We start from the raw sequence: 23,359 nt of genomic DNA, 5'->3' as shown, positions 1-23,359 counted from the left end.
ACTGATACGGGTCCGGGCTGGCCCGTTAGCCCGACATATTTATGTATGTTCCGTACTTAAAAGAATGGAAAAGGGAAGAAAAAAATACGGGCCAGGGCTGGCCCATTAGCCCGGGAGCCCGTATAGGGCCGGGCTCGGGCTCATTTTTTGCAGCCCATATTCAAACCGGGTTTTTTAGCCCGACCCTTAAAAGCCCTTGGTCCGGCGGGGCCGGGCCGCCCGTTTTGACAGCTCTACCCTGAATAGCTTACATTTTTAATTTTGAAATTCCCTAAATTGTTACGGTTAAATAACTTAAAGAACGTATTTGATACAAAAAGATACTAAAAGCACTAACTTGTTACAATTAATTAACTTGAAAGAACTACATGGTACCAAAAAAACTTAAAGGGCTAATTTGTTACAATTAAATAATTTAAAGGACTTTTGATGTAATTTAACCTAAATAATAATAAAGGAAAATGCTAACATGCATAGTTTAAAACTCGGCTCGGTCATCAACTCGGCAGAGGCACTGAATCACTGAGTCGATGGTCGAACCATCGAATCATTGGTTAAACCGCACAGAATTGAATGACTCGATTAGATAACCTGGTGTATAGATATATGTCTATGTTTTTTCCGTTAATATTGTGAGTTATTTTATAATAAATAAAAAAATCAAAAATTGATAGGTATTTGCTTAGTAAAGTATTAAACGTTTGATTTTGTGAGGCATTTTTATCCACTAAAAAATAATAATTGATGGGTATCCGTATTTGCGTTGCACAGTATTCAATATTACGACAATTATAATCTTATCCAAAAATTTGTTTAATATATTCTTATTGAAAGCGAATTTAAAACAAAATGAACAAGCGCTTCAGTGGTTAGGAAGTTGTTTAATATATTCTTATTAAAAGCGAATTCAAAATGAACATTTAATGGGAGCATCACAAGTTCAACTCTCATCTGAGTCACTTTTCGTAACATGATTTAAGCTGAAAGCAAAAAAAAAAAAAAAAAAAAAAAAAAACTGGTTTTTTCTTATGGTTTGTATATTCACCACGTTGAAACATCAAAAATCAATTTTTTCTACATGATAATTATCAAATGTTTTCATTTTTAAATCTTTAACAAGTGTCTTTAAAGCATTCAGACACACTCACTAATCAACTATCAATAACTTAATATCATTAGATTTTACTTTCTTAATATTAAAAAAATACGGGTCTCACTTATTATTGAGGTCTTTAGTGAGACTTTGAGTCTTATAAGACCCAAAAAAAAAAAAGGCTAAAATATGGTTTTGATCCCTGCAAATATGTCTCGTTTTGGTTTTAGTGCCTGTAAATTGTTTTTGTTGTTTTTGGTCCCTGCAAATATGTCTCGTTTTGGTTTTCGTCTCTGGCCCTACTTTTGTGATGATTTGCACACGTGACACATGACGACCGAATCCATTTATTAGAAAAATAGTTCCTGTAAAATCTTTTGATTTTTAAAAAGGTCCCTGAATTTTTTTTTTTACTTTTAAAAACAAAATATTCTGCAGGGACCAAAAACAACAAAAATTTTTTACAGGTACTAAAACCAAAACGAGGCATATTTGTAGGGACCAAAACCATATTTTAGCTAAAAAAATATCCCCAATGAGGGTATCTAACAGGTACCAAGCTTCAAAATTTGAGTTCTCGTTGAGGATGATCTTAAGACACTTGTTAGCAAAACCAAATAATAAATGCATTCATTTGTATCTCTGGTAACATTGTCATAATTATATAAAGGGTCTTGTTAACTAGTGCCCCTAGGGCATTAGTTAAGGAAACAAAAGAAGAAATATTTGCATTGAAAACATCATCTTTTACACTTTTTAAACTTTCACCACACAAGTTCCAAGATACTTATACTATATTTAGTTTTCTTATCTAGTGCCCATGGAGTACTAGTTAGCATTTTTCTTATATAAATGATTAATTATTTAAATAGATCATGTAATATTCACAAGTCTATAGAATGATCCTCAAAAAATAAAAATAGAGGTTGAAATTTTGAATCCTTTGAACCCAATAATTTTCTACATGCATGTTTAGTACGTTAAAATATGGCTTTCCATAAAAAATTATAATTTTTCAACAAGGGAATAATTAATTATGCGTTTTTAAAGCGTCAAAAACTCAAAAAATGAAACAACGAAAATTTCAATCTAAAAATTAAATTTTGAGTTGATTCTTTGCAAAGACATTTATAAAAATACATAGAAGAAATCAGAAAAGTTTCATTGCATTTCAAAGATGTCTCGATTTAGTTTGATTTTTCAACCAAAACATGCAAAATTACAATTTTGTTCTTAATGATGTCAAATTTTGTTTCTGAATTTGTAGACAATGTAAGAAGATCATAAGAAAATTCACCATAAAATTTTGTGTTTTTAAATCATGTACGAATTAATTTAGAATTGTTTATGAAATTCATAATTATGGAGAATGAAAATTCATAATCAATCACTCTCTTGTTAAAAAATCTATTTTTTCATGGAAAGACATTTTAACATTTTAAACATGCCGCAAAAAATCATGATTTTTTTTAACTTTTAAATTGCTTTTCTAGACTTCGTGTTTATTAAAGGGTTAAAAATAGAAAGAATTTCAAATTACAGGGATATAATATGTGTTTTTATTTTTATAGGGTCATTTTTCAGTGATGGTAATTAATTATCGCTAAGGTATTTTTGATAGTTTGATGTGTCTGTGAGCAATTCATAGGTGTTCAAAGAACAATTTTCATTTTCGGATTGAGTGCTAAATAGTTGAGCCTATATTTTATTAGGTCATTCTTGTTTTGTTTTGAGAAAATTTTAACATATACTCCTACATTTATATATTCCCCCTAGAAACCATAAAAATTTCAATTTTAACTTTTTGTCATTTTACTTCACTTCTGCAAATAGATATCGAAATGATTAGTTTTTTTTTGACATGTCCCTGCATATAATATGCGATATTCCTATCGACTGAACTAAGGTAACGGAGACACAATGATTAGTTTTTTAGCGGGGTTTAAGTTACTTATTTTTTTAAATCATTCTATATCAACAAAAATAAAAGTTTAGTTGTTTATTAGGACTGTGATTTTGTGGGTTATCTTGTGGCGTTTGTTGTGATTTTTCTTAGATTTATTTTATGCTATGCACTGATTTATTTTTCTTTATTTTGACCAGTTGTACATGTAGGCGTAGCATACCAGGGTTTTTTTTTTTTTTTTTTTTTTTTTTTTTTTTTTTTTGTAAATTTGCAACTTATATATTTTTATCTTATTTTTTAAACCCCAAGTTATTTATTCAAGCTCCCACTATAAACGGATGAAACATTCAAATATATGATATGATTAAAAGGATGAACTATTATTTTAATTGGCTCAAAATACTAAAAATTACATGTTTGGCCCTGTATTCAATCTCAAACTCTCTTGCACATAGAAACAAGTGGTGCCGAACTTAACAGCGTCAACCTTTTTGTTTTAAATTATAAAGAGTAAACATGAGTTTTGATTAAAATGATAAGGATAAAAATTGAAGAAAAAGTGATAAGTTATAAGGTCAAACGCTATTTGAATTATCGTCTGAAAAATAAGCTATAAGTTTATAAAATAAGTTATAAGCTTGTTATGGAAAGAACGTTACCAAACGAGTCTTTTTTAGCCAAACAAGTTTATAAGTTATAAACTATAATCTATTAGCTAACTTCTTGATCTTACCAAACAGACCCTATATCTCCGCAACAACGACAACATAATTCAACAACAACAACTTTAACAACATAATTAAAACATAATCTCAACAACATAACGACAATGTAATACAACAACAATAATAATTGAAACAACATAATAAAAAACAAACAAGGTCATGGATGAGTCGTACTAATTTTTCATTGGGTTCATCCCTGCAAACTTTAACTTCTTCGTATGTTTCGGGCAAAATCAAACTTACATGAATAACATAAACAAACTTTTTTTTTGTTTGGAAGTTCTTAGGCTAAATTTTGAAAATGGAAAATAAAAAAAACTGGTTAAGCACGACATATATAGTGGTTCAAATAGTATAATCTAAAACATGTTTCTAAGATTCAAATCATATAGGTTTAAAGGGGACAAAATTGGAAATGTGGAGGACCCACAAGAAACATTAATGTGAGATAAGAAATTCTCTATTCAACGTAACCATAAAACACCAATCAAACAATCAAGTTTATGTAGTTAATGAACTCCAAACCCACAAATTATTCAAGAGAATATGTATTCGATTTTTGATGAAACGTCGTACTATAATTACCTTCTAATCAATCTTAAATTATCTTTCGTCCTATCAACCGAAGGGTTAACAAATTAAATAAAACGATTAAAACATCACATAGTCACATACAAAAAATAAAATAAAATAAGGGTCATGTTAACTTGGGCACAAGTTAAGGATCTAAAAGAAGAACTAAATTATGAGTTTTGTATTGAAAAAATAAGTTTTTAACTTTTCAAAACATTGAATGCACAATTTTCAAAAATAAATAAATTTCTATATTTAGCTTCTAATAAATAAATTTTTATATTTACCTTCTAAACTTGTATCTTGAAGGCACAAGTTAACATTTTGAATTTTTTTTTTCTGACCCTCTTGTCAAAAAAAAAAATACATGTCTCACCCCCTATGAATATTATTCACCAAAATGACCCATTTTTTTTTTTTTTTTTGTCCTTTTCCCCATTCCGCCATTTGAAACGGTGGGAATGAGCCGCCGCTCTGACACATGTCAAATCATGACTGGCCGACTGTTTATTTTTTTTTCCATTACCGCCATTTCAAATGGCGGGACTGAATTTTAATTTATTTTTATTTTTTGTTTTTTGTTTTTTTGGGCAACATTTGTTTATTTAAAACACAAATAATAATGATAAATTAAAACATATTAATTTATTTGAACACATAATGTTATTAACTACCGGTTATTTATACTCGGACAATTTCTCCTAATATGACCGGTATGCCGACACAACCCACACTGTCTCGGTGTCAGAGTCCTCTCTACCACCTCCTCGTCCATATCAGTCCTTATGCGGGTACTATTGGGTCGACCTTTCTTTAGTCTTCACATGTTTGGATTATGGCAAAGCACGAGACCGTCATATGGGAGCCAATAACTCCTGTCATTGACTACTTTGAAGGTTGTGTTGTAGATGAAGTAAACACTCTCGTTTTGAACACAGCTGGAATAAGGGTTGTGTAGTCATGGCGAAATGAAGAACACGCGTACATTACTATGTTTTTATTTATTATTATTTATGTTTTTAATGTATATATGTTAGCCCAAAAAAACAAAAAACGAAGAAAAGAAAAATAAAAATTCAGTCCCGCCATTTGAAATAGCGGTAATGGAAAAAAAAAAAACAGTCGGCCAGTCAGGATTTGACATGTGTCAGAGCGGCGGCTCATTTCCGCCGTTTCAAATGGCGGGAATGGAAAAAAAAAAAAAAAAAAAAAGGGGTCATTTTGATGAATAATATCCATAGGGGGTAAGACATGGAATTTGTTTTGACAAAAGGGTCAGAAAAAACATTTTCCATAAAATAAAAAGGAAGAAAAAAGACAAAAGCAAAATGATTCATACATAAACCAAAGAGAATCTGTGTCATCCCTTCATTTTGGTGTTTCAACCTGAAATGCCTCGAAATGGAACTTGTAAATCTTCCACAACGACTCTTCACCTCTTTCACCACTCTCTCTCCTTCTCCTTCTCCTTCTCCTTCTCCTTCTCCATCTTCTTCACTTTCTCTCTCAACCTCTTCTAATCGTTCATTTCAACCGCTCTCTTCTTCCTCCACTTCCCTCCGTCGTCTTCGTTGCCGCGCCGCCTCACCAAATCCTCCTCCACCACCACCGGAAAATGAATCAACTGAACTTCAAGGTAAATTCTTTAATTTCATACTTCAAGTTTTTTTTTTTTTTAGTTAATTTTTTCTTTGTATGTTATGTGCACAATCTTAGTTTTTTGTTCTGTTTTGATAATAGCATAATCTTAGTTCCCTTATGTTGTGTGAAACTGTTTAGAAACAAGAATTAGAATAGTTTATGGAATAATAATTTGACTTTCTTTTGGTTGAATTGAACTTCAAAGGGATAAGAGTTAGGCAAATTCAACTTAAACCACACATAAATATCACTTGAAACTTCTACTAGGACTCACAATATTAACCCAAGGTAGTAGAAATTAGAAACTTGTGACACTCATCGTTATAACGAGTGAGAAGGTGACTTGATTTGTAACGGTTAAATAAAACGGAAAATGAATATGAGAGCTTCAAAACTCGACTTATATTTGCTTTCTTTTGTTTTGGTCACATTGACACTGACACTGATTAGGTCACTGTCTCACTCATGAGAACAAGGATTTCTACGAGCTTTTATTTTCAAAGGATGACATCGGTCGTCTTGATATTCGAGTGATTTTCAAGTAATGATTCATCCTAAACCATTTATTAGTATAATTATCAAAATGGTTCCTAGTAGAACCTGCCGAAGAATTAAGATAAAGTTAAAGGTGGAGTTTGGTTTAGGTCCATTGTGTTGTTATATAGAGACTCTATAGCGCTATTGCATAGCGGAATTTGAACAAATCGTGTTTGTTCTGTGCTATGCTATTTAGTAGAAAGTATTGAGAAATAGCGGCTATAACAGCGCTAAGCACGGTTGTGTAGCGGAATTTGAACAAACTGCTATTTTGTGCGATCTGCAATTGACAACATTGGGTCCATGGAATGGAATAATTCTGAATTATTATGATGTTAGGTTGGTTGTAAAATGTTTTTTGTTCGTAAATTTTATTTTTGTACCTTTTCTAAGGATTTGGAAACAGGAAACAAACTGAAACTGTTAACAGATATAGGGTATATAAATGGAAAACCATTTTATCAAAGGAACTAAATGTCTGATTTCAGAAAATGTTTCCTGTTTCCATTGTTTGTTTTCACTTTAATTACAAAATTTCTTTCAAAAAAAAAATTAATTGCAAAATTGTCGCTTGTTTTCATTTTAGTGGAAAACTCTTAACATTGGTCAAATATTTGAAAATGAACTCTTAGTTTTTTAAGGATATGTTTGGGTTAGTGGTATTGGGTGGAATGAAGTGAAATGATAAAAATTATATAACATCCATTTCAAAAAATCTAACTAGCTTATTCAACTTATACCACCAATCCAAACATAAATGGAAAATGTTTGATCATGTGATAATTGTCACCGTCTTAAGAAATGCCACAACATTATTTGCGGTTATGTGTCACGCCGTGACCATCATGTTTGACATTCAGTGATATTACATTAATTGTCAAATTTGTTGCCTTATTTTGTATTTTGCAAGATATATTTTCTACTGTAGAATGTAGATTTTATTGAAGGCTTTTATTTACTTTCCCGAGCATAAGTTTTAAAAGTTCTCAAGAAAAAAACAAAAGAATAGGTTGAAAAAAGTCCATACAATGCTTGTTATTTTCTGAGAATAAGTCTTTGGCTCATAAAAGGATACTCTAATTCATTATGGAAAACGATTGACAGTTTTCGAAAGTGAACAGCCAACTTGCCACATCTGTCGATACAAAAACCCAAACTAGCTAAGACAAAGTCACTTTATGATGCAATTTTATTTTAGTTGAAACGATCTTTGGTTAGTGTTGTCAATTGTGAATCACATAAGTAGTAGTTTCTTTCTTCAAATGCTCCAGTGCTATACCGCCTCGGCAGCTACTATTTGACAAACTTTGCAATAAGCATCCTATTGTGTAACAATAGCGACTTTTCAAATTCTGTTACAATGTAGTCTTTTTTGGACAACACCATTCTTGTCAGGTGTAGTATAGAATTATTTAGATATAGTTTCTTTTTAATTGTGCTCTTATAAAAATCACATTATGTTTAGTCAACTTCATTTGCATTTTGTTGACTGTTGATCTTTTATTCTTGTTGGATTTTGTATTCTAGCCTCGGGACATGCATACTATATGCATTGGTTAAAAATTGTTTATCTGCATAACTCCTTCGTTTTTATTCAATACCACAATGTCCTTGGATAATTATTGAGTAGAACGATACCCTTATTTTGATATAAATCTAGTCCTTTGAATTATCACTTTTTTTTTTATTCGGTCCCTGAACTATCGAAATGTAATAAATAATCCAAAACTATTCCCGAGCAATCAAATTAGTCTCTGAAGTATCACTCCCTCTTTAATTGTAAAGTTAACTGAGGGACTAACAAGATGATTTGAAAATAGCGTAAGGACTATTTATGATATTTTTCTAAATCAGGGACCAAATAGGAGAGAGTATAATAGATAAGCGACCAAATTGAAGATTTACACTTGAATATACATACACAGTTTCTATCTGTTAGGCTTTAGTGTGGTGTTTATGCTTCTATAGCAAGGTGTAACTTTCGGTATTTGACAAGATCTTTTTCTTTTGAGGAGCAGGTGTTGTTGCATCCTTATCAAAATTTCAAGATAGAGTACAGATCTTCTTTGCTGTTCTTTTCTGGATGACTCTATTCTTTTGGGCTTCTGCATGGGATGGGAGGAATAGACCAAACAAGGGATCAAAGTTTAGAAAATAAAATGTAAGCATTTAGTTTGTATATATATTGAATTATTATCTATAAGTTAGGGGGACAAAATTATAAAGCAAAGGAAAAATAATTGAAATTATTATGTTGAATGAATATACTGTTTCTCCATAAATTTTCTTCTCTAAAATTACTCGTGAAGAGGTAGTTTATGAATATCAACACATGGTTGGTCCGAGTGGATAGAGACTCAGGCACCTTAAGCAAGTTGTCGGTGGCTCTTCTTTGTTCTATATTGAATGAGTAGGTGTATAAAATTGAAAATATATCCAAATTTTAAATGTCTAGGATGAATACTGAAGTTGAAGTTGCTTGCAGATAGAACTATAGCCTATATATTAATGTTTCTTAGCTTGTTTTATAAACTAAATCACATGGAAACATAGCTTAATAAACTTACTTGGTGGAGCTATAGTTTAAAAATCATTTAAGTGTCAAATGTCAATATGATGATGATAGGAACCCAGATTTAAAAAAGGAAAGAGATATTTTTGAATTAAAAATAGATGAATTACAGAAGGGAAACTCAGAGCATTAGCTCCTCAGAGAAGAGACACTTATCCATCTTTCCCAAACCACAAGGTTTCTAACGGAATTATACAATGATAATCGTCCCCTTCATATAACTACCTTTCCTCTCTAGCATCTCGGCTATATCAGCGATTGTAATCTATTGATGCTCTCTATTTGGGCCATTTGATTGTCTGAGGCCCAAACCAATAGGTACAAGTTAAGCACGTTTTCGTTGAAGCATTTTAACATTATCGAAGTTGTCAATGTAAAATGTTCTACTTGTTCTTGTATAGCTCTAATGATAGAGTAAAATTAAGGTTTCTATTGTATATTGTTTTAACAGTATTCTAAAATCCTAAAAATTTGGTTGAATTTCTCTCACTTCTGTGTATTTTGAGTGATATATTTGCTTTTGTGGTCTCCAAAATTTAATTAAAAGTTCAATCCAAGACTCGGTGTTTCGGTGACTGTTCTTGTCGTCCATTTTGATCACGACTAGTCTGAATAGCTTTTGAAAATTTAATAAAGAATAACATGTTTAGACTATCTGTGTATAGTTATTGAACTCTTCTGAATTTGTCTCTTCTCGTTTGAATGACAATGGACAAGTGTTTTCTTTCATATTAATCATATTTTCAACTTTCAAGTTTGTCTTAAACCATGAAAGCCTGATAATTGAATGGTTGACTGTTATGTTGAAAAGTTGAAACTCAGTATTTTGTGAAAATATATTTTTCTTTGCTTTGTTTTTGGTTTGCCTGAGTTAGCAGATAAAAGTAAGTAAGTGCATTATTTTTGGAGTGAACATAATTAATTTATCTTATACTACTTCGAACAAAACACAGTTCAATTATTCACATTGGACAGCGAATCTATCTTCTATTTTCTTCTATGTTTTTATAAGAAAAGAAACTACTACTGGTTACTAAGATGTAAGTTGTAGTATTCAGCTTTCGTAAAACAGACTCAAGGTTAGGTTTTTAGGTTGACATGTAAATGTAGTATTCATTATTTAGAGTTTTATACAGTTGTTTACAAGAGCCTTCAAACACTATAATGTGGAACCTTGGTTTTTGGCCAAGCCAACGACTTTAGGTTGTAGATTGCTTGTGTGTTTGTCTTTTACTTTTTAGGTTTTTCTCTTATAATCGTAGGTGAGAAATGATATTTGTACAACAATTTTGTGACAACGCTGATGACAATTTTCTCTCTTATAGTCGCATTATGTTTTCACTTTATCTTTCTAGTGTTTTGGTTTTCGTACAAATACGTTTTCGTGCTAATATTTACTTTTCTCTCGTAAGTTGTCATACAAATACTAGTTGTTCAAATAATATACTTCAATTACTTATGGATGGAGTATTCAATATTGACTTTTTATGTTCCAACCCAAATTAATAGTATTATTAAGGTTATGATTGAAAAAAAAAATGCATTTAGTAATTTGAAAATGAGTTTTTATTGGAACACATTTTTTCTCAACGAGTGCTTATAATTTAAGAGAGAGCATTGACAATGATGAGTTAGGTCCTTTTATTATCTTTGTTCAAAGGGCTTCTTCTGATTTTGTTATCTAATTGTTACTTTATTAAACGATTAACACAATGCTAAAATTCTAGACAAAAAATATTATAGTTTTTCTCATCTTTTGTTCCCTACGAATCATAATTCTTTTACTCACAATGTCTCTATATTCATGCAGGTCAATTTCATGGTATATAATTGAGATAAGTCCTGTATCATTATCATACACAAACTTATTTCCATCGTTAGATCAATAAGTCTTATAATTAGATCAATTAAAAATAAAAAAACAAATTTGAGTACGATGAAAATCAATTTTCTTGTGCACATTAGACAAAATCATTCATAAATCTTGAAAGTACACATTCTTAACTCCTATTTTTTATACCATACGAATTTTACTAGATTATTATTTATAACTATAAGGCTTATTTGATCCATTGGTCCCTTAGATAATTTCAAGTTTCCATTTTAGTCCCACAATTAATAAAACGTACGTTTAAGTCCCTCACTTTTTCCTCCGTTTGCCAAATAAATCATGACCGTTAAGTTTAACCCCAAATGATGTCTATGGTGGACCAATCTTAAAAGTGGTCCACCATAGATCCTATTAATTATTTTAATTTAAACTGTTTGATTTTTTTTAAAAAGAGAACCATTGGATTAGACAGGCCTATTTTATCTTATGATGTACCACCAACACCTAATTTTTTCCTTTCTTCATCTTCTACATTTTTATCTTCATCAATGATATTCCTACAATTCCATCAAATAACCCTAGAAAAATCAACAAATAAAAACTTAAACAAATAAAAAGCCACATAATTATTTTATAATTTAATCAAATAAATTTGGAAGAGAGTGGAAGATTATTTTCTCAGAAGCTACTAAAAAAATTAGATCTGAATTTTTCATTCAAATAACACAATGCAAAACTTCAAACAAGAAATCAGTAACAAAAATCACAGCTTTAAGAATGAGAATTTTCTCTGTAAACAGACTAACAGGTTCAAGAATGAGAATGAGAATGAGAATTTTAAACAACCTAACAACAAAAAACGCAGGTTCAACGAGAATTTTCTCATCAAAAACGCAGATGGAGCGCAAAGGATGACGACGAAATCGGAATCAACGACAGTGGAGTCAGATAGAGAAGAAAATTGTGTGCACGTCGGAATTCGTCAATGGAATCGTGATGTTTGGAGTTCCAAATCCTTTGATTTTGCTGAAATGTTGTGTTTTTTTATTGATTTTGTTTTGATGTTGATGTGTTGGTTACCGTAAGACTAGATCTCGACCATATCTGCGTTACTAAAACCGGAACTGTCCTCCGGCGGCCGCGTCCAAATCGCCGGCAAACGAGAACGAAGGAGGAGGGACACTGTGTTGTTGTTGTTGTGTTGATTGTTGTCGTGTTGTTGTTGTTGTATTTAAAATACCAATTGAAAAAAAGAAGCTGATCAATTTTGTGAAGGTGGAACGAAACAAAACAAAGAAGCTGATGAATTTTGTGAAGCTGATTAAAAAAAATCGATTGAATTGTGGAATGAAATAAAAAAAAAAATTATGTGAAGGATTTGATGAATTTTCTGTTGTTGTTCACAAGCTATTTCATTTAATTTGGGCTCTCAATTATAGAATTTGATGAATTTGGAGAAAAAAAACTTGGATTCAATTAATTTGAGATTTTAGTGAAGAATTCAATCATTTTCTGGGTTTGTTTGTAAAAAAATTATGGGTTTAGATGAACATATGAACAAGATGAAGATATGACAAGGGCAGTATGGTAGTCAAATTGTTTTTTATGAAGATCATGAACAAGAAGAAGAAGGTGAAGATCTAACGGTCCTTTTATGATAAATAGATCGAATGGTTAAAATTAACAATATTAATAAGGTCTACGATAGACCACTTTTAAGATTGGTCCACCATAGACATTTAAAGTTTTTTTTTGAACAAGCATAGACATTTAAAGTTAAAGTTAACTGTTAGGATTTATTTGGCAATCGGAGGAAAATCTGAGGGACCAAAACGTACGTTTTATTAATTGTGGGACCAAAATGAAAACTTGAAATTAATTAGAGGACCATTGGATCAAATAAGCCTAACTATAATTATTAGAGGTTTAATACATGCTTTGGTCCCTTAACTTATTTTCGAATTTCATTTTGGTCCCCTAACTATAAAATGTCTCAATTTGGTCCCTTATGTCTTTTGCCGTTACCTCTTTTGATCCTATCCGTTACATTTTAACTGTTCGATCTATTTTTCAAATAGAAACTGTTGGATCATGTAGGTTTATTGTAGCCTACTGTGAATGATTAACACCTGATTTTTTTGAAGCCAAAAATATATAAAAAAAATCATATTTTTTTTATAAAATATGAAGAAAATAATATTCTAGATTTTTTTTCAGAATTTTTATAAAATCATTTTCAAAATTAAAAAAATTGAAAAAATTTATTTTTTACGAAATTTTTAAAAAAGGTCATATTTTTTTTTGAAAAAAAAAAAGTTTTTAAAATTTTTTCCTACAAAATTCTGGAAAAATATTATAATTTTTAAAAATCTGGAAAATATTATAATTAATTTTTAAATCTTTTTCAAAATTTGAAAAAAAATAATTTTTTTACGAAATTTAAAAAAATAGGTCAGGAATAATTTTTTTTTCATACTTTATAAAAATCTGAATTTTTTTATATATTTTCTATAATTTTGTAGAAAAAATTAAGAAAATATGACCTTTTTAAATTAAAATATTTTCCAAAATTTTGTATCCAGATTTTTAAAAATTAAAATATTTTACAGAATTTTGTAGAAAAAAAATTAAAAAAACACTGACCTTTTTTTGAAATTTCGTAAAAAAATAATTTTTTTTTTTTATTTTGAAAATGATTTTATAAAAAATCTGGAATATTTTTTTCTTCATATTTTATAAAAAATATGATTTTTTAATATATTTTTGGCTTCGAAAAAATCAGGTGTTGATCATTCACCGTAGGCTACAATAAACATACATGATCCAACGGTTTCTATTTGATAAATAGATCAAACAGTTAAAATGTAACGGATGGGACCAAAAGTGGTAACGGTAAAAGACATAAGGGATCAAATTGAAACACTTTATAATTATGAGACCAAAATGAAATCCAAAAATAAATTAAGGGACCAAAACATATATTAATCACATTAAAATTCAATGGGGTTGAGTCAAACACAAGGGGCTAGATTCTCACCAACATTGCAAGCCAAACCAATTTCCAAATTCTGATCAAGAGAGATACTCACTCAGTATTCGACAACTCACTCATGGAAGAAACTTATGGATAAAAAGAGAATATCATATCAAACACTTTCTAAGTTCCTTTCCACACCTTCCACCCTGTAGCAATGGCTGCTTCCTACATTATTAGCAAATGTAACATACCAACAAAATATGCCCATGGTTCCTTGAACTAGGTGTTGCTACATGGTTGGCCTCACTTTTGGAAGGCTAAGGCAAGATGGTGATTGCACTTTTGCTAAACTAATTTGTGGCCGTTCAATTTTGCAACTCATAACACAAAAACTGCGGCGTGGTCCCTCCATTTCATGCACTGCATTTCATAGTCAAGTTTGTATTTTGTACTGATTGCTTATGCAAGATTGGACATCACACTATTCAAATGTATCACTACCTCTTTCTCTTTCAAATGTATAACATAATTATTGTAATTATACCATTCACAAAGAGAAACATATTAGGAATTTAGATAGTGTAAATTTGAATTATGATTGATAGACACTTTATTCTCTCATGTGTAAATTACACACGAGAGTATCCATTTCTGACATTGGCAGAATGGTACGTACTGAGTATGTGCATTTTAATGTACACAAGCGAAAAATTAAGTATATATATTCAATCGATTAGTATATATTATCTCGATGTTATTTCGATATCATCGTGGTCACATCGTCTTTATGTTATCCAACTCCTTTTTTCTACCACTCTATATTGTGCACCATGGTTGCACCACCACCTTTCAAAATCGGATCAAGAGTCTCTCTATTGAGTAAAAAACTTGAGAAAATAAGGTGGATATAAGATCTCCACATTATTTGCTTAGGGTTTTTCAAAGGAGAGAATGCATTTCCTTCCAACATTTGATCCCCCAATCTCTTTGTCCGCATAACAAATTTTGTCACAAAAAACCACATTTTGTATACAATAAAAACTACCACCGTGTGATACTCCCTCCAGACTCGAATATACACAAAAAAGTATATATATTTTTGGTACTCAAATATAAGTAAACATAACTAATTTTATTATCTCTAATAATGTCATTCCTTAACTTCTCCAATTAATAAAAGTAAGTTTTTTTCTTCAATGTTAATAATTACACTTAACCTTTTTTCTTAATAAGTGCAAGTTATTTTTATTTTTTTTAAATATAATCTAGAAGTGATGAGTAGTTAAAAAAAAGTGATATTCTATAAATACCAACTTGTTTCTTAAATTCTACTCGATGTCATTATGGTAGGGTTAACAAGTTAACCTTACTCATCCACTCTCAATCAATTAGCTATCCTAGTGCTTCTCTTTCCTTTCTTCTTAATCAAACACTTTTCTTTCACTTTTAATAGGTGTTTCAATTTATACCACTTCTTTCTCACCTTCCTATATATACCCTCATCCCTTTATCTCCATTAACTAGCCATTAACTAGCTCTCATATAATAATATTACATAACTCCTTGATCTTTGTTTCATTTTGCTTATTTTTTAAGATGCTACTTAGAAGCTCCTCTGCACCAATTCTAAGTTCATTGTTACCCTATAATTCAAAAGAGTCCTCTCTTGAGCTAGAACATACTCTTAAGCTTCCTAGAACAATATCATTTTTAAGTCTAAGCCAAAATTTAGCCAAGTTAGACCTTCAAAACTCATCAAGTCCTAAAAAACCATTTCTTGTGCCATGTAGTAATGTTCTAAGTACAAATATGAACGAAAAAAACAAAGTGAAAGAGGCTAAGATGGTGCAAACTTCAGTGATGGGTGGGGGTGTGAGAAGTAATGGTGGATGTAAAGGTGGTGGAAGAGGCTCAGATGGTGGAAATGGAAGAGGGTGGAATTTTAATGATCATGGTAGAGATAGGTTAGATGCTTATTACCAAAACATGATCGAAGCACACCCTTGTGATGCTCTTTTGCTTGGAAATTATGGAAAGTTTTTGAAGGAGGTAATAATCATGGTAGAGATATATTTATATTTTTTGCATGGTTACTTATGCTTGAACTTGTCTTCTTTCTCTTAAAATTGAAAAATTTAAATAATGAAATTAAGGGCATGTATACTAAAAAACACCATTTTTAGTTTTATTTTCAAAAAGATTTTGTTTTAATTTTCTAACAGTGAGATGGAAAGCTCATTTAGTGAATATTTGTGATAAAGAGAATCATGGTTGGATCCAAAAGTCTATCAAACGGAGGCTGGAAAATAATTAATTAATATATTTTACATAAAATTAACTGTTAATAAAATTAATAGTTATATTTTTGCAAGAAAACAAAAAAAAAATTATAATATATCAACACAGGTGTATCACTTAAGCCAATGTTACTTCGCTTAATAACTTTTTATTAGATAGATCTTTCAAAAAAAATAATTAGATACATATTTTACAAAACTAAACGACGCATTGAAGGTTATAATATGTCATCTCTATAAAATTTATATAAATATGAAATTATTTGATATGTCATTATGACACATAAAGATTAATGATATTTAATTAAAATAATTAAGACGTCAATTGTTATGCTTGTCAATTGTCAATAACATATGTAAAATTGATCTATATAATATAAACTTTTAATTTAATGGTGAGTTTGGTAAAATATATATTTGATAAAAAAAATTATTGAGCGGTGCAATATTATTCGAAATTTACAAGATCATAATTAGATCCCTCATCTTACACACACTACATCTCATTACATATGAGAGAGCCTATGCTTTCCTCTTGTAGATTCGTCCCCGGAGAGAATATGAAATGATAGCTAGAAAAATGTATTTTTACTTTTTATCTTTTACAACAAATGCGCATTTCAAAAATACGCATAAAAATGACACCGTATTTCAAGGTTTTTTTTTTTTTTTTTCTATATATATCAAAGTATCATTTATCTCTCTCTATTTGTTTTAATATACAACAATGCTATTATCCACGAATGAAAGTAAACGAAAATCACGAATTCTACTAAAGTGATTTTCACAAACATTATTTTAATATAAAAATAAAAAACAAAAGAAGTTGCATTTGGTGGAATACACGCTATCGTATAGTGTAATTCGTATTTTCCGTGGATTCAGTTTCGTGGGAAATGGCATTTCTCTTTAATATATGGAGGTTTAGTTGTTCTGATTTTCTTTTTGCGAATAGGTTTGTGGAGATTATGCTAAAGCAGAAGAGTGTCTAGAAAGGGCTATTTTGGCTAATCCTGGTGATGGTCATGTTATGTCCATCTATGCAGATTTAATATGGGAAACAAAGAAGAATGCTGCTCGAGCTCAACAATATTTTGATCAAGCTATACAAAGTGACCCTAATGATTGGTATATACTATATAATTTTTTTTAAATAACTATATAATTATTTTATAATCTTTTTCGCATTTCTGTATACATGGTCGGAAGTTGTTGAGAGAAATTTAAGGATTTTTTTTTTTAATAAAGAAATTTAAGGATGTATTATGTGTTGTGTTTTTTTGAAGCAGAGCTCTATTATTATTTTTTTATTTTACTTTTTTGATAGGAGCAGAGCTCAATGATTGTGCACTTTGTTTTCTGCCAAAAAACTACTATGCAGTGTATGTCACTATTAAAACAAGATTTTTTTTTTTTTTTAAAGAGGTAAAACAAGATTTATGTTAATATCTGATTATATCTTATCATATAAATATTTATATAGGATTCACCAAGAAAAATCGCCAAAAATATTACATTTATATAGTTACTTCAAAAAATAATATTACTGTTTTATAGTAAAATTTGAATTATGACATATGTGTAAAAATATTTTATCTTCAAGTTCATGGTTATTATAAATTATTGGGTGTAACATTGATGTATTATAAAATATAGCAAAGGATTTTCTTTCTTTCCTCTCCATATTAAGTGTTATATAATGAGTTAAATTTTGACATAATCTTTGATGATTTTATTTGAAACAACCAATTAATCTTGTTGATACTTAACTAACTATTATATTTACTTAATATTATGCAGTTATGTCCTAGCTTCATATGCCAAATTCCTTTGGGATGCTGAAAATGAAGAAGATAAAGACTATCAAATTAAATCGGATCACATGCATCTCTTTCAAGAAACTAAGCATTGCCCTCCTTTAACTGCAGCCTCATGAGACAATCCATATTCGACAAATGAAAAATATTTGATGAGTATCCAATGAGAATAGCTTAAATCCTATTAAGGAGAAAGCAACATTTAGTGCCACTCTTGTATAAATATTAACGCATCTTTACAAATATAAAGAGCATGCTAGACACATCTATTGTTTATTTTGTTCTTTTGCTACCATGTGGTCTATGTATAAAAATCATTTCTTAATTTTTCTTCCCCTAATTTTTTGTTCATGCTTTCGAATCATTTAAAAACTAATTAAGATTTGAAATAGGCAAGATCGTTGATCGGTTATAGTGTCAACATAATTGGTATGTTAGTTAACAAAGTGATACTTTTGCACACTTTTTGTTGCTAAAAATAGTTGGATCCCTCAACATGTGCTTGGATCGGTAAGGAGTTCGATCATGTTGTGCCGCAACATGTTCGTTGGACATATATGTTGCTTCTTTAGTGGCCTTTGATTAGAATATTACTCGAACGCTCACAGATCTCTATCATGCGCTCAAATATTCATGTGACGACACATGCTTAAGAATACTTTAACGGTTTTGATGGGTCCTAAAAATATGATCGAGTTAGATCGTTAACTACACAAAGTCGTGGCATTGAAGGCAATAATTACATACATCTACTATACTGATTCTTCTTCTTTTCCTCAAAAAGCAAAGTCAAGTAATCACAAACTAACCTATATTACAAGAAATGCTAATTATTAATTCCTCTATGTTGAGATTCATAGACCCTAAAACTTCTCATGTGTTTAGGTTTAGAAAGTTCAATAGTTTTATTTTCTTTGGATGAAAAAGTTCAATAATTTTTATTTGGAAGGATCTCGTTTAATATTGCGTCACCTTCCAATTTCTATTAATAGAAACTTGCTTTATGCTTCATTATTAGAAAATTCCATAAGCCAACAAATATATTTCTTGTTTGTGGAACCCGCTGTGATACATGGTTTGGCCCCCACTTGGGAAAGCTTTGTCTCATTTGGAGTTGCATAACTAATTTTTGGCCGTTCAAAGTTTACAAATCAAAACAAAAGTACATAAAGGAGATACGACCTTAGGCTAAAAATATCTGAAGCATAGACAATGAAATTTAAATTTGATTGATGTGGAAAACTAAAATATAATTAAGCATATTTTTCACTTTGTACTCTTATAAAAATCACGAGTGCTCCGTGAACTTAGCTTATTTGTTAAGGGATAATACATAATATATGCAGCGGCCGGAGTTCGAACGCCGGATACCCCACTTATTCACATTTAAGGTGAACTAGAACGCCGACCCGTGCGCCGCATGGGTCTTATGAGCCAAAATAATTTGATAAACAATAAAACGAAATATGTTAAAATGGAATTTAAAAAATCAGCATAAGAAGGAGGTCAAGTAAATTACTATTTATAAATCAACACATGTTAAATAAAGATTCTATCTCTAACGGTGTAATCCAATTGTTAATGAGTTGAGGCATTGAATGAGTTTAAGAAGGAGGTCGAGAGTTTAGTCCCTCATAATCACATTTGACTTAATAGGATTAACATGAAGTATCACAACTCAAATATATTTTCTCTTCCCACCAACTATTATATAAAACAGAGTAAAAGTGGATGTCATTATTCAAAGTTAAGAACCAAGATATTTAAATCAACATAATATAAGTCATATATATTTCTATTATGTAATATCTTTAAATTTGAATCATATATGAGTATTACATGCCGATTTGAATCATATAGGTGCATAATTGCAATCCTTCATTCATTCTAATCTAAAACCAGCAAAAGATTTAGAGTCGAATTCTGTTTATCATTTTTCAAGTACATTATACCAAATATACATCGAAACAAAGTATGCTACATAAATTCACTAATAAATTGGAACTAAATCCAGAAAAAGTTGCAAATACAAATTTGAGTCCAAAACAGTGACTGATATATCAACGCTAACATAATTCTGATAAAATATGACAGACCATAAAGGAAATAAGATGAAATAATAGGAAACTGATAAAATCAACAAATCATTACATAGCCGAAATGATTCCATTGAAGACAGAAAATAATAAGTGATATTGCCAAATCATGCTCCATAATCACTTTGAATCTTCAATCTTGATAAATGGCATTTTAGGACTCTTAGTAGTGGATGCATCGCTTACATCATGCTCAACAACAGTCACTGGATGCAAACTTTCGGCAGATCTTTTTCTCACTAATTTACTTCTTGGAGCCTGTCAATCAATCCTTATTGTTTGAATCACCTCCTTCAATAGTCTCCTAAATAATCATCTTATAAACAGTATAGTGAATTATTATTTTTAACAAACTTAGGATATCAAAGAAACTGGAGTAAAAAACGTATATATCAGTGAGTTAGTATCAACCAATTGACTCAACCATTGACACAATTAGCTTCCTTCTCATTAAAAGTTATCTTCTAGAAAAATGAAAGAGTTCTACAAAGACAATAACAACCTTATAGGTTTATAGAATAAAACAAAAAATATAAATATTGAGAAGAAAAATGAAAGAGTTCTACAAAGACATTAACAACTTTATAGCTTTATAGAAAGAGCTCTACAAAGACTTGTGGAAACAAAATCTATAAAAAAGCCTTATAGCTTTTTTACAGACCTCACAAATGATTAGAAAGTCCAACAAATTTCAATAAAATGAAGGATAATTCATAAACAGGAAGGACATGAGTCTTTAATGCAAACTGTTCTAGTTGAATTAGTGAAAATATCTTAAACAATAATCTTACACTACTAAAAAAATAGCGTTTTCGGACGGAATTTTCGGACGGATGTGTTTTTGTCTGAATTTTTCGGACAGATTTGGGACGGTTTGTAAGGAGCGTAATTTTCGTCCCAAATCCGTCCTAAAATCGTGTGAAAGTTTTATGACATGTTCAAAAAGGTTTTTTTCCCACGAATTTCGCACGGATTTCATTAAAAAAACAAATTCGTCCCAAATCCGTGTGAAATATTGAGACGGTTTTCGGACGGCCAATATTTTTATTTTTATTTATGTAATTTATAAAACCTACAAAGTTTGAAGGACAATTTCATTTGAGCGGATGAATTCCCCCTTTGATATTTTCATCAAAATTGAAAGCAAAAAATTTCCCCCTTCAATGAATTTCCATCTTCATCTTTTCATAAAAAATTAAACCCTAATATTATCTGTTTTTCATCTTTTTCCCTATTTTCACTTGAACTCAAAAGAACACTAAACCTAAACCCAACAACAAAATTTCCCCTTTTCATTCCTTTTCCTCGTTCATCAACTCCCGCTTTCTCACAGTCGCAGTTGCTCCTCACTCCTTCTTCTTCCTCATTATGCCTTCAATCACAGTCGCTCTCACACTCCCAACCTAGACACTCGATTCAGATTCGTTTCACTCTCAAACCCTAACCATCACCGTTAGTTGATTCAATCGGTCCAATAGTTGCTTAGATTCTTCTCACACCCAATATTGCTCAGATTCCAACTCACTCAGTCCACAATCCATCACCGTTGATTTTATTGCTCTAAAAGGTTAGTGAATCACCTTTGCTAAATTGATTTTATTGCTGCTAATTTGTGATTTAAAATTTTAGGGTTTCTGATTTGGGTTTTTTTATTTATGTAATCCTTCACCTTTGCATTAAGTTTTTGATTCAGAAAATTTGATTTGGGTTCTTATGGTACAGTGAAAACTGTTTTAAGTTAACATGTTTTAAGTTAGTTATGTAGTCATAACCTGTGAGGATACACATAACACGTTTGGGTTCTTTTAGTTTGGATTCTTTTGGTAAGTTAAAGAGATAGGTGTATTGCTGGGTGTGTGTTTGGCTTGGTTGTAGGTGGTTTTTGGGTTCTGTTTTGGTGTGATCTGTTGTCCATGCAGTGGCTGCATAACTAACTTAAAGGGATAGGTGTATTGTATTTGGCTTTGTCATGGGAGTTCCTTTTTGTTGGAGTTATGTTGTCTCCCCTATTCCTGCTAGTGCACTTCATTGTGTTACTTTTATTGTTGAGTATTGACTAATGAACAATTTAGTCATGTTAGTTTGTGATATACTGTGTTAGAACATTGAGCACTCGTATAAATCTAGTTTATATAATTTTGTTTCAGACAATGAGCATTTGTTTACTCTTGAATTATTATTTATTTTTATTTGATTTAGTATGTATTATTGAATATCAATTTTACATATTGGAATTTATCCCAAAATCATTAAAAAATATGAATTGTGGCAATTTTGTATAAGAAAAAAAAATTATAACCACAATTGAAAAGCGTGGAAAATATTTTAAAGCAATTTAAATCCGTCCGAAAATCGTTTGAAAATTTATCTAGAATCCGTCTGAAAACCGTAGGAAATTATAACTCAGTTCCGTCCGAAAATCGTAGGAAATTAAATTAAATTCCGTCTGAAATCCATAGGAAATTATAACTCAGTTCCGTTTGAAAATCGTAGGAAATTAAATTAAATTCCGTCCGAAATCCGTTTGAAATTTAGTCCAATATCCCACAACTGTGTTTGTGCGAAAACCGTACGAAATCCGTCTGAAATATATTTCGGACGGAATTTGGGACGAAAATACGATTTGCGACGCGGCCTTTTCGGACAACGCCCAATCTGTCCGAATTCCGTCTGAAAAAGCATTTCCGTCCGAATTTCGTGGGAAAGTTCCGTAAATTCCGTCCCAAAACCGTCCGAAATTTCGTCCGAAAATGACCTTTTTTTAGTAGTGTTAAGTACCAATGAAATAAGCTACTTGTTAGGAATTATAACTGCCATGGAGTCTTCAAGTGAAGCACATGCCACCATAACCACTAAATGAGCAAGCACATGTTGATTAGAATAATATCAATACTATTGTTTACACTACCACTCTTTTAAATGAACAATGATCAACATTAAGAGCATGATAAATAACACCATGCCACAACAAAGTGAAAATAAACATGCAGTTTTCTAGCAGAATAAAAAATTATTAAGTGTGCAAACTGTGAAAGTAAAACACAAACCATAAACTAAATAAGCAGCCATATTCTTTTTCTCCTTGTGAAGATTATGTGAAACTTGTTGTCAGATAGAATAGCACATCAAGTTAAAGGTAGATTGCGGTGTTAAATCGCGGCATCAATGGTGGAATGAATACTTCAGTTATGTTTCTTCCCAAATCATTAAAATTTCAAATTTCAAACCAAATTATATCAACAGCCATATTCTTTCTCTATTTCTTCATATCGCTAAGAAAAAGCATTTTGTTAA

At 30.6% G+C, this 23,359-nt stretch overlaps 2 protein-coding genes across 2 annotated transcripts; both read left to right on the top strand.

The window, feature by feature from the left end:
* Window positions 1-5,635: 5,635 nt before the first annotated feature.
* Window positions 5,636-8,757, top strand: LOC11420506 (uncharacterized). Its single transcript, XM_003604338.4, has 2 exons — window positions 5,636-5,933; window positions 8,494-8,757. Exons 1-2 carry the CDS (start codon window positions 5,699-5,701, stop codon window positions 8,631-8,633), a joined length of 375 nt encoding a protein of 124 aa, XP_003604386.1. The 5' UTR covers window positions 5,636-5,698; the 3' UTR covers window positions 8,634-8,757.
* A 6,606-nt stretch (window positions 8,758-15,363) lies between these two features.
* Window positions 15,364-18,294, top strand: LOC11418700 (uncharacterized). Its single transcript, XM_003604336.3, has 3 exons — window positions 15,364-15,904; window positions 17,108-17,280; window positions 17,953-18,294. Exons 1-3 carry the CDS (start codon window positions 15,452-15,454, stop codon window positions 18,086-18,088), a joined length of 762 nt encoding a protein of 253 aa, XP_003604384.1. The 5' UTR covers window positions 15,364-15,451; the 3' UTR covers window positions 18,089-18,294.
* The last annotated feature ends 5,065 nt before the right edge of the window (window positions 18,295-23,359 follow it).

This window comes from Medicago truncatula, chromosome 4 (assembly GCF_003473485.1).
Source record: "Medicago truncatula cultivar Jemalong A17 chromosome 4, MtrunA17r5.0-ANR, whole genome shotgun sequence".
NCBI lineage: Eukaryota > Viridiplantae > Streptophyta > Magnoliopsida > Fabales > Fabaceae > Medicago > Medicago truncatula.
The sequence above is the reverse complement of the archived record's forward strand: the minus strand, read 5'-3'. Positions and strand labels throughout refer to the sequence as shown.

Excerpts from the sequence above, each read along its gene's own strand:
- LOC11420506 (XM_003604338.4), top strand. The coding sequence starts at position 5,699 with ATGGAACTTGTAAATCTTCCACAACGACTCTTCACCTCTTTCACCACT. Across the intron at positions 5,934-8,493 it reads TGAATCAACTGAACTTCAAG|GTGTTGTTGCATCCTTATCA; the intron begins GTAAATTCTTTA and ends TTTGAGGAGCAG.
- LOC11418700 (XM_003604336.3), top strand. The coding sequence starts at position 15,452 with ATGCTACTTAGAAGCTCCTCTGCACCAATTCTAAGTTCATTGTTACCC. Across the intron at positions 15,905-17,107 it reads ATGGAAAGTTTTTGAAGGAG|GTTTGTGGAGATTATGCTAA; the intron begins GTAATAATCATG and ends TTTTGCGAATAG. Across the intron at positions 17,281-17,952 it reads CAAAGTGACCCTAATGATTG|TTATGTCCTAGCTTCATATG; the intron begins GTATATACTATA and ends AATATTATGCAG.